General features: G+C 35.3%; 1 protein-coding gene across 13 annotated transcripts in view; it reads right to left on the bottom strand.

The window, feature by feature from the left end:
• LOC108047614 (neurobeachin) overlaps positions 1-12677 on the bottom strand; it is a 191179-nt gene extending 178502 nt beyond the window's left edge. For 12 of the 13 annotated variants that reach the window (XM_044461041.1, XM_044461046.1, XM_044461050.1 and 9 more), the window contains exons 1-2: positions 12220-12677; positions 7698-8473 (exon numbers count right to left, since the gene is read on the bottom strand). In XM_044461041.1, the coding sequence (XP_044316976.1) occupies positions 7698-7856 (159 nt within the window). In that variant the 5' untranslated portion in view covers positions 7857-8473; positions 12220-12677. Of the gene's footprint in view, positions 1-7697; positions 8474-10419; positions 10923-12219 lie in introns of those variants that run through there. The other variant, XM_044461042.1, reaches the window with a different exon arrangement.

Raw genomic sequence — 12677 nt, 5'->3', positions numbered from 1 at the left:
GACAGAGGACTGCGGACCACCCAAAAAAGTCCGGGAACCCAAGGATCAGGCTTCCCATATACATGCCATATAAATAAATAAAGGCGACAAGAAGGGGCACCAAAAAAAGGAAATTGAGAGGTGGGCGGCAAATGCGAAACAACAGCGCAAAAAATTAAAACAGATTTTTGCCGCCACTACCGTCAGCTTTATCACTAATATAGCCACCCGAAGCGACCATAAAACCGTTTGCCTCCTATTGAATTTTATTGATTTTTCTTCGACGTTTCATTTGCTGTTTTTTCACTGCTGCTGCTTCTTCTTCGACTTCGGTTCAGCATTTGTCGTCAACGTAATTTGCCAACCCACGCTCCAATAAACCCGCCCCCTTTGTGTTCGCCATTCTTGAAAATGTTATTAAAATCTGAAGAGGAAACATCTCGGTTCCATATTAAGTTTCTTATCGCTGCCATCAAAGTTCTGTAGATAAAACTTGATTAGCCAGAAGATCTGGGCTTATATAGACAACAAAAAGTTGAGAATATAGATACGAATATTTACAAAAATGCAACTATTTGGATTATTAAAAACAAAAAGTAGATGAATTCATTAAGTGCTATTTGTTAAAGATTACTATTATTGCTAGATTAATAAATATTTTGAAATTATATTTATTGCATTACGTACTTTAAAAAATCGAATCAACAAATATAAGTTAAATTATTAAGTTTGAAAATATTCTTATACATATATTAAATAATATATTTAAGTTATAAAACAAAAACGATAAATAGCAAGGCGAAATTATATTTCAAAGTGTCAGAAACATATGGGGTCCCTTAAATTCGAACGTTGTTTTGAGGAGAAAAAACAAATGTGACCACTGGCCAAGAGGCATTATAAGCCAGTGGTTGCAACGGGTGGTGCAGGGGTGTATCGATGTGGGTAGACCCTCCATTTCCTCGATTTTCCACCACAACCTCCACTACGCTTCGACTTCTTTTTCCTTGCACACTTACGAAGTGAGCCACACACTGATAATGACGTTAATGAAGTTCCACAGTTGCTGCCACAGAAGTTTTCATCAGCTTGCCACGTTGCGTTACACAATGTGCCCATAAATGTGTCACGCCTTCAATTTATCCACCCTCTCCTCCCTTCTAACCTTCCACCATCCCCACAACAAGCCCAAACACGGAAAACTAATGGAAAATAATATTTTAGATAACCGGCAATGAAACTACTCTTAAAGAAAAGTAATTTCAAAAAATTATAAACTTTGAATTAAAATTATATTTTAAACATATTATGTTTTAGAAATTAAGAACATAGAAATTCTAAGAGATGGATTGATAGGTCAAAAATATACGAATAATTTGTTTCCAGCTTGTATCAGAGTCGCCTTTATTTATAAGCCCATTCTGGAATAAATTGAGTGCTGATAATTAATAACCAAATGACCTGCCAAACTAGTTATGCTCTTCTGGAAAGTGCATTTAAAACACACAGCCTGAACCAATGGTCGAGCCGTGCAATCAAAGGGCCGATGAAATGGCTACCGGTTACACATAATACGTCCGTAGTCTGTCGTACCGCCCAAAAACCCGTAGCTAGATTTTCCCGGCTTTACGTGCCCACGTAATGCGTAATGCGGCGGGCGCATGCGAGAATCCCTTCAGTCGTAGACTCGTCCTTAAATAACATTGCGTTGTTCTTTATTGGTCGTTAAATCTCTTGCGGTTGTCGTGTCTTCGTTTTGGCGCGGCTCCCAACCAACCCCCTTGCCACCTATTTTCCCGCCCACGCCCCTGCCACTCCCACACTCAGCCGCTCCTCCCTTGTGCTGTTTTGTGAACCCATCCATCCATCCAACAAACCACCCACCGCCCACATGGGAAACGCCTTTGGTGGCCACGTTTTCCAACTGGCTGTGAATCTTAAATGCGTTGGGCGCAGTGGGAAAAAGTCGTTGATTTGTTTTCATAAATGTTTTTTGCATTTGCTGAAAAAAAAAAATTCACTAGCCTAGTTTATTGAATTCATGTGAATAATTCTAATGTTGTGTTCGAAAAAGTACAACGCGCATCTGCAGCACTGGTAATGCACTTTTATATTATACAGCTTAACAAATTTAAAATTAAATGTTTGAAACTATCGTATTGAAACTATCGTATTGCAAATATTATTTGGAAATCTTTTGTAGTTATGTGAACCAATTTCGTATATTGTTGACCATTGTGCAAGGGTACTCCAGTTGTTGTTTTTATCACTGTTGTTTTTGTTATAGGTGCTGCTGCTGGCAAAAGTACGAGAAAGCAGCCCAAAACCATTCGATTTCATTCCAGAACAGGCCAAAAACTGGGGGAAGCAAGGGGGTGAAAGTGGGGAAAGTGTGGAAGGGGCGCGTAACAGAAGCAGTTGGCCAAAAGGAAAAGCAAAAGCAAAAACAAAACTGAGGACAGAGCGGCGCCGTCTCTCGTCGCGTTTTGTTGTTGTTTAATTTTCCATTTAGGGTTGAAGGGGAGAGCGAGAGAGAGAGAGGTGCAGAGGGTGAAAGAGCAAGCGAGAAAGGGCGAACGGCCCATCCCTGTTGTTTGTTTTTGTATTAACGTTAACGTTTCGTTTTCACAAGAAGAAGAAGTTAGTGACGTTTCATTTCGTTTGGCTGATAAGAGAGGGCAAAAGGGGATAAAAAAAAGAGGGGATGGTTGAGGGGAGGTGGGAGTCCCCCCCCGAAAATTGATCCACCCACTTGCATTCCACACGTTGTCTAGGCAAGTTTTCCTTTCGCTCTCTCCCTTTGTTCTTCATTTCACTTTCTTTCCTTGCTCTCCACTTTTTACTTAGTCACGGAAAAAAAAAGTTTTTTTTTAAATTAAATTTACAAAAATAATATTATTTAAAAATATTTTATACAAATAATAATCATGACTTTATATTAGTAGTTTAACTTTGGCTATTTGTTCATTTTAATACTAGTTATAATATGCCTTAATAATGTATGACTATTTGTTAAATTTCGAAAAATTACTAGATCGAAAGATCATTTATCACGAATTTTATTGAATACCAAGTTTTCTATTTATTGTGAATATTATTATTACACGTATTAGTACTTTTGTTACTTAGTTCATTTTTAATTTAAGATTAGTTTTAAATATGCAGAGCAATAAAGAATTGTTTTCATATTCTTTGTAAGCTATATTTAAAAGAAAGTTTTAAAATAATAAGCTTAGAAACTCTGTAATTTTTTTCTGTGTTCTTTGCGGCCGCCAAATCTACCCACTCGTCGCCGCCACCCCCTAAAACCACCCCCTCTCATCTGGCAACGGTGTCCTTCATCAGGATGCCAACAATATAAAGCCTATTTTCATTGTTTCCTCTCTGACACTTGAACAGCTGACAGGCGTCGACGTCAAAGTCATGTTGCTATTGTTGTTGTCGTTGCCCGGGCCGTTAATTAAATTAAGTAAAAGTAGCAAAGTATGTTCGTACATTATTTAGTAGAACCCTCATTTCTTTTTTTTTTTTGTATTTTTCCACCTTTTTTTCTTCGTTCTGAACGACTTTATCAGCCAGAAAATGATATGTAAAGGTGAAGAGCGAACTAAACAAAAAGGGGAATTACGTAGAATAAGATAAATAGAGAAGGGTGAAAAGCAAAGTACCAAATAAATGTGGAGAAGAACAACCTACTCCACCTTTTATTTTATTTTTTTTTTCTGCCTTTTCGACAACAATCGCTGATTGTGAAACGAATGTGTGCAAATATGTATCCAGATAATATTTATAAAACAAATTTTCATATGGTGAATTTACACATGGCATTAAATTAGCTGTTTAGTACTATTATATGTTCAAGTGATGTTATAAATTCATCTAATTGCCTTATGCATTATATTTGAGGAAGGTATGAATGTTTTTAGAATACCACTTCAATTTCATTTAATTAACTGCAGAGGCCAATTTCATTATATTTTTGTATTATTTAATTATTTCGTTATGGTTATTTTACAAAAATGTATTATGTGAATTAGACTTAGAATTATAATACATTTTTGTTTTATCATTACCTTATGAACTGAATTAATTATGTACCTTACTAATTTCGAATTCTTTATTTTGTCGGCTGATGTTTATAAAACTAAAACCGACTTTTGGAAAATGTTAACAATGAACAAAGTGTATTCCTATTTTTGAAAATACAATAAAGCTAAAATTTGTATCATTTACACCATCTGCAAGGGTCCAATAACTTTACGACCACTTCTATTTGTAAATTCCTAATTAAATTTCAAGGAAGTGTTTTTCAACTCAAATAAAATGTAATTAAAAAAGGAGCAAGAATAAAACATTGACAAAACACAACCGAGTCGTTATCCTTTTTATGCATTTCCCTCTTGGATTTTTAATGCAAGAAATACCTTCTTATTTTTAGGGGCTTAACAGAAAGCGATTTGCATTAAACGATTATTTTACTAGCGGAGCAGGGAAAACGAGAAATCGATTAAAAGGCTTTCGCCTCTCTTGCACGTGACACCAACAGAAGGCTCTGAAACTCTGGACTCAAGAGAGGTGGTGGTGGTTTGGTGGGTGGGTGGTCTTTTGCAAGAGGGTGGACCGCCCATGGCCCATGGCCCGTGGCCAGAACAGGGGGAGTGCGGGGGTGTGAGAGGGAGTTGCTGAGGGCCAGAAGCAAATGCGCCACATGGCAAAACGGGCATAATTGAGCCGTATAACAAGCCCAATGACCGATTAAGCCAACATGGCGAGTGACCCTCAAGTGAGCCAAATGAGTTGAGTTCACTTCGGATTGGTTTCGTTTTTGTTGAGGTGGGGCCGTAAAAAAACTTAAACAGAAAAAAGCTCTTAAGGAGAGAAAATTAATGCATGATCCCAAGGCAAATGGATCAAGTTTGTGGCCTCTTCATAACTTTTAATAACAATTTAAGAATCCAATAAATACAAAATTTATATAATGCATATAAAGTTAAATTAAAATTACGTGCATCAAATTTTGGCTGATACAAATAATAGCAAAAAAAAAAAATGATTGATTAATTATTTAAGCTGAATACTAAAAGTTAGCAATGCCTTAAAACTACATTTTTGGTCACACTAAACTTATATTTGCAAAAACCAAATTATCTGTACTTTAATCAGCTAAAAACCTTAACCAAATGGAATTTCCAAATTTGTAGCCATCCATTATCCACCATCGTATCTGTGAGATACGATAAATCGTTTCCATTACCAAAATAAAACCCCCTAGTTCTAGTCCTACCTTACCTACTCCAATCTAATTTATCCATATCCATATTTCTACTCATATCCCTATCAACCTTGCCATCCATTAGCACCTCCATATCCATAAACATTAATCGACCACGTTGTTTCTATTGATTTTCAGGGTTTGCGATGTCTTCGGGGGGTTTTTTCATGGTTCTTACATGGAGTGGGTACTTTCCTACATTTTTCACTTTTTTTTTTATTTTTTATCTGTGCGGCACAAATTTTTTGGGCGGCGAGGAGAGTTTTTCGAGTCTGTAGCTGGCATTGGAACACGTCAACGCATTTTTTCACGCTTATCAGATCGTGCCATATAATGTACCTATATGGGTTTGTACGTACATATATATTCCCCCACTTGGCACACATTCCGCTTTTGCTTTATATTTATATAGGTGTGTGCACCTGTGTACCGGTCTGTATCTACAATTTATCTGCCGGGTTGGCTGCGCTTATCTTATCTGGGGCTATTCGAGTGCGATGGAAACGACGACGACGGCGACGACGCCACTGAGCGGATGACGAACTTTAATTCAATTTCTATAAAATTTCTTATTACGAGGCACTCACCAAACTACACCCTCTAATACTTTTCATTACCCCTTTCGTTTGCCTAATTTGCCCATTTTTGTTGACTTTTCTACAGATGGAAAATACCTTTTAATTTAGAATATACATTTTTTTGTTTGATTTAAAAACAACATTCAATTATTATGTCAGATCCGCAGCACGATTTGGGGGTTCAAACACAACCCTTCTGAGTGTTAAGTCGGTGAAAAAAATTGACTTCACTTCCAAAGTAGATTGCAATTTTTTCCACTGTAGGCGTATAAATATATTTTCCATATTTTCAGCTGAGCCAACGCCAAATAAGTGGCCCCTCATTTTGGTGGAGGTGCTGTTTTTCTTATAATTTTTTTTTTCGCTGGAACTCGGATAACTTTTCCGACTGAGTGGCAGCGCCACCTGGCGGAGACTGTTCAGTTGACGCTGGGTTTTTCTCATTTTCACGAGGGGGCGGAAAAAACTGAGCGGTAATGATGAGCGACGGTGTCGTGTTTTCATTAAGCTTTAGAAATTTAAATATGTTATAATAATAATGTTCTCCACGTGAGGGTGTTGGGGAAAATCTAAGGAGGGTGGAAATGTTGTGGGAGGGAAAATGTGGGGGTTGGAAAATGCCATGACAGGAAGAAGACAAGTTGGCATAGACATTGTCTTAGTCCCCAGTCTTTTGATCCTAATCAGAGCCCCACAGTCGGGCGAGATTTTTGGCATACTTCTTATAATTTAACCCACATTCACAGCGACCTCCAAAAACCTCCCACACAATCACCCACACAACCACCCACACACCACCCCCTTCTTATCCTTTGCATTTGCGGCTTGCTGGAAATGTTAATTTTCCTCTAATGGGAATGAGAAAAAGTCGGTCTTGCTGTGTGAGGAAATTACTTTCTAAACAGAGAGTTAAATTGCTGTCGAGATTTGAAGTGAACTTTTTTTTCTCCCATTTTAATTGTCAGGCTCTTAAAGTTTTCAAGCCAAATTAAATGTGGCAGACAATTTTCAATGATATAATATGATTTTAATTTTATTTACGCAACATTGCGACACCTGAATGTAATTAAACCGCATTTAGTTTTTGTGCGCATCGCATTGACCTGCATGAATATTAATTTTTATGCTATTTATTTTGTTAATGGATGTAGAGCTTTAAGATGCGAATATATTTAAAAAGTGTGTGTTTTGTATAACCTACAAACAATGTTTCGTTTTACATATAATTTTTGATAAGTGGTTTCAGCCTTGAAAAAAGCTGTTAAGTTGTTTTGTTTTTAATTTAACTTCAACTTTGGGCTAATTGTGGACTGCTTCAATTTGTTTTAATGTCTAACTCAATGTTTTCTCATTTGTGAGCTCATATGGAACCCATAAAGCACCAGTTTGGACGAGTTCCAAGCAATGCGTTGACCAAATCACTTTTCTGATCTCACTTCAATGTTATGACCCAGAAAAGCAATGACCCTTACCATTTTTAAATTATAATAAAATTACCCAAATTAATAAGCTGAAAGGAGTTGGTTCGACTAAAATCAAATTTTAGAAATATGGAAAGCTCATTCTTTTGCTTATTCTTTTGCTTATTCTTTAATTTAAAACATTTAAAAAAATTTTAATATTCTTAAGAGGTGGGCAAAGGTGACCAAATTGATTTAAAATATATTTTTCATAAATGTGAAATGCTGATGAAAATTATCATTAAAACTATCAAAACATTTTAAAATAAAGGCCTTGGTAAAAGACTACAACAAACACAATTTGGTAATTATGATACAGCTGTCGATATTTGGCCAACTCTTGGTGATTTCGGCCAAAAGTAACAAAACCTGTTATAAATATAGCTAATGTGGTTAATTGGCACTTACCAAATGCAGTACGGTATTGACCACCTCCCGGTTGGTCACCTGGCCAACCTCGATGAGGCCGATGAGGACGGCGAACTTGAGATTGTCGGCGGTTGTCATTCTGACGATTTCGTCCGGCCGCTTGATCTCACTGTACGGCGGACGCATGATGTCCGCCATTTTGGTGCACGATTTTTGGTTCAGATTATTTTGTTTGATTCACGGGTGTTAATTGTAAATTGTAAGTTGTAAATTTATTTATTTATTTAGTTTTACGCGGCTTACATGCGGTTTTTTGTTGTTTGTTTTTCGTTTTTATTTATTTTTTTTTTGTGTTTGGTTTTTATTTATTTTTGTTTTGTTTTACATAAATTGAGTTATAGAATTAATGGATGGAATGCACACGAAAATACACACACACAGATACACAAATATATAATACATTTACATATATAATAGATATATATGAAGATGGTAATGCTATATATATATATATAAACAATTAGATATTGCCAGGCAATTGGAGGGGAGGAAAAAATTATTATTTCAAATTTTTAATTTTTTTGGCTGGATTTTTTGTTTTGTTTGCTATTTTGATTTTATTTTATATATGCATCATTTGTGCTGTTGCACTTTTTCAATTTTAATTTGCTGTTGTTGTTGTTGTGGGGCAGCTATTATTCTGTCGTTGTTGTTGCTGCTTTTTTGGCTCATATTGAGCAACATTTCCCGTCGACACTTATCAAAATTTGCATTATTTTTTGATATAATACTTGGTTATATATTTTAATTGCACACTTTATAAAAAATTTTAAATATTTTTCAATTATTTTGATTGAGGTTTTGGTGATTTTTGGTGTGGTGGTTGTGGTGGTGACATACATAAAAAAAGAGAGAAAGAGAAATAGGTACATGAGTACGAATGCAATAACTCCGGTATGATTGGGTACAGTGCGTTTCAGAGGCGTAGGTCAGTTTAAAGCCTGATTTAAGTATATTTTTTACACTATTTTTTTACTCAGTTAAATGCAAATTACTTAGTGTGAGAAAACTGTTAAATTCTATCTTTTCATGTTGTGTAATTTATTAATAGTTTCAGAACTAAACCTAATAAATAATATGATGCATCTGTTTCCATTATTGTTTAAGTGTTTATCAATACATTTGTTGTTGCCTCAGTATATTTAATCTCATTTATTTAAACCTCCCTAAGGCCATAAAACGCACCGTGCTGGTTTTGATAATTCAAAATTAAAATGAGTAGGTACATAAAAAATTAAATTAAATTCTTATTTTACATATAATCCAGCTACAAAGCAAAATTCTAAATATTCGTTTGATCTGCCATGGGTTAAGTTTCGGGGGATTTAGGTTTTGTTTTTAAGGGGGAGGGGTGTTAGTGGTTTGCAGGGGCGTGGATGTGAGGGGTTCGGTTTGGTATGGGTTTTGGGGGGACAGGGCGGCATACACGTGCTTGATGGAGCAAATTTTCGTTCCATTATTCATTCACTTCTTGGCTGCTCACAGAGCAAAGTGGAAAATTGTCTGGGGAATTTATGTGCATTTATAATTTTCGTTTTATTTGTTATTTTGGTTGGTTTTTTTTTCTGTATGCATTATCTGAGCTGAACTGACTTGCATTAACTCCCGGCAAGATCTAGACCCAGATTAATGTAAAACCACGTTTTAGCGTATTTATCTATGTGGAACTTGGCCAATGATCCATTTCATTAGCTTATGCTTCTGTTGGTCAGTTGGCATAAACACTTTGTATATTAGCTATAGTTTTCTTGGCTCGTCACGCACCGACGATAAGACTGGGGTTAATGCCCCGCCGTACTTAAAGTGCTGGAAAAACCATGGGAAAACTGTCGAAGCCTCGAAGTTCTAAAACGTTCAGCAAACACCACTGAACGAGGCTAGTAAAAAATAGCGTACATATATAACGCTGACACACCTGAAGAACAAGGTGTGCTTTTGATTCAGCTGGCGATGGAAAGGCTATAAAAGAAACGCAGCTGTGTTAAAAGAAAACTCTTCGAGGGGTTTTATTGGAAAAATGTCTAAGAAGACAGCGTTCTATTTGCAATCCAGTTTGGTTGGGGTGGAAATTTGTTAACTGCCTTATGATTTAATAAGTTAACTATTTCTTAAGGCAATTTTTATGCAAAAAAAAAAAATGATGTATGAAAATTTGAACTATATATTTACCATTTTAAAAACTTAGCCACTACCGAAATATTTTAAATTTTGATTACTAAAATAGCTTAGCAAAATGTTTATACATTTTTATTGTGTACATAAATCTCAACTATATAAAAAAAACTGAAGGTTATCAAGAAAGCAGGATTTTTTGTATACAAAAATTGTGTAATATCTGCTCATACTTTTTTTTTTGGGGAAAAGGAAGGAAGTGAAGGGCATTTAGAGGGGAAATTTTTTTGGGCTTACAGAAATGCAGTTTTACATTCTTCTACTATGGGCAAGCTCTTTTTTGTTTCAAATACACTTAAATTGTATGATAAACAGTACGAAAACGAAGAAATAATTAGAAAAAAAAACCAAAGAAGAAAAACCGGCGTGGCAAAAAACAGGCACAGCAGCAATGACTGGTTTCTTATAACTTTTGTTTTCTTTTAAAATTTTGTTGGTGGCTAGTAGGTACTACTTTTTTTTTGGTTTGAATAGAGCAGGTGATTCTTCTTTTTTGTTTGTTCTTTATACGATTCCGAGTTTTGCTTACGGATTTTTGAATGCGGCCACTTTGCTAATTGCACGTCAACAGAAAAAATTCCAATACGGAGAGCGAGTCTCATTGCGTTTCATTTGCTTTGCTTGTTGGCTTTGAGCTGCTACCACTTTTTGTAGTTGTTATTTTTTATGGCCAAAAGAGAGGGGGAGAACCGGTAAAAGAGCGAACGAGAGAGGGAGAGAAAGAGAAGTTGGTAATTTCGTTACGAAATAAAATAAAGATACTTGGAAATGAAAGTCACGCGTTCAATCGATCAAGAAGATCAGTAGAACCGCCATTCAACTTCCTCTGTTCGTGGCTAAAAAATGGTTAGGAAATTTATATATACGTTTCTTTGAAATTACGGAGAATATTCTCTTGATTTATATTGAGTTACATTATTGTTTTAATCGCCAAAAATTATGTATAACCTATAAAATATCATTTAAATTTAAAATAACAGTTTTAATTATCTTAACGGTGTATATCAGAAAAAACAAACCCGAAAATGTAAATAAAAAAGATTATAGTTTCTTTGAATTATTAAATTAAATTGAAAATGGCAATTATAATTATGTAAATTCGCTAAAATGTTTGTTGAAGTTCATTTTTTTGTTAGATTACATTTCAATAAAAATTCTATTAGTTATAGTTAAATAAAACGAATCATGTTCTATTTTTACTAAATTATTAAGGTTCGCTGTTTATTACAGGATATACAAATTATAATTTAAAAATGATTAACTGTAAATTTAAAAAAGTAAATCAAGTTGATCAGAATTTCAGGATAAGAAGATTTTATTGAATTTTTGTAACAATTAGTTACATGTTCTCATAGAACGTAGGGCCTTTAAATTTCGGCTTAACTAACTAACTTAAATTCCCCGTCATTTTGCCCACGTTCTCTCATTGTTGTTGTTGGTGTTTTATCGTTGTTTTTTTTACCCAACTTTTTGTTGGTGGTCGAAAAAGAGAGACACAGAATTTGGTTTTGGTGGTGGCTTTTTCGGGAGGAGGGGGGCGCAAGGCGGCAGGTGGGCAAGAAGGGGACGGCGAGGGGGTAACCCGTTTTGGATTTTTGTATTTGTATTTGCTTGTGTTTTTGTTTTTATTACAATTGCCGCCATCTAATTATGAATTGCAGTCACGCCGAGACAAGTTTTTCCTTTGTTTTCCTGCTCTCGCGCTCTCAGTGGGAAAAATCAATGAAACGCTCTCTTGCTTTTCCCCAATCCCCCTCCTATTTCACTTCCTTGTTCATTTTACCACCCAGCTTCGCTCTCTTTCTCTCTCTCTCTCTCTTCCTTAGACCAAAAAAACACGTCGTCAGTTTGTTAACTTATTACACTGAAAAAATATGACATACACATAAAATGAAAAAAATCTTTAAAATATATAAAAAAAACACTCTTTAAACAAAGCTGAATTTTGCATTTTGTTCATTGCGGATGACGCACAATCTGTTTATATAACATCTCAGAAGACAAACTACAATTAACATTTTTTTTATCAGTGTAATTTTTTACCACAAACTCGCTCTCGCGCTCTCTCGCTCTCTACGTTGCGGCTTTTCTGCTTCTTGCCACTGGATTTTTTTATCTTATTATTTTGCACCGCTTTGTTGAATTTTGTCATATCCCAATAAGCAAACACCGTGACACCAAAATGCTAATTGGCCCAACTAACTACACAACAAAACTAAACACCATCCCCGAATAAAAAAAAACTAAAAAATATTTCAAAAAAACACTAAAACACAAAAAAATTAGCAAAACGTAACGTAATAAAGAGAGCGTAGAACTTTATATTTACGTTGTTTTTAGCCGCTTTCTGCCGTTGTTTTAGTCTGTTTACTGTAGTTGTTTATGTTTTGTTGTTGCTGTTGTTTTTGTTACCATTATTATTATTGTTGTTGTCTTCACATACACAGTAAAAAAAAGTGCCAAAAAAATAATGAGAAAATAATACGCGGCGGGAGGCAACAAAAAATTGATTCATAAATTCAAAAACGCAACGTTCACGTAACAACAAAATACAACCATTTTTCTTTTAACGTTGTGTTGTTCGCAAAATGAATTAATTGAATTATTTCACGTATTTCACCTCCGCATTTTAATTTTATTTAATTCAGCGATTCTGATCAGCGTTTTGTGCTGTTTTTTGATTCTGTTTTCTCGTTTCAGTTCTCTGTTTTTCGGTGATTCTCGTTAACGTTCTCCGCTGTGCGCTTTCTCCGCCTCGATGCGACCGCGCGCGCTGCAAAAAACAGA

Source organism: Drosophila rhopaloa, unplaced genomic scaffold (genome assembly GCF_018152115.1).
Source record: "Drosophila rhopaloa isolate 14029-0021.01 unplaced genomic scaffold, ASM1815211v1 contig_3, whole genome shotgun sequence".
NCBI classification, from domain to species: Eukaryota; Metazoa; Arthropoda; class Insecta; order Diptera; family Drosophilidae; genus Drosophila; species Drosophila rhopaloa.
The sequence above is the reverse complement of the archived record's forward strand: the minus strand, read 5'-3'. Positions and strand labels throughout refer to the sequence as shown.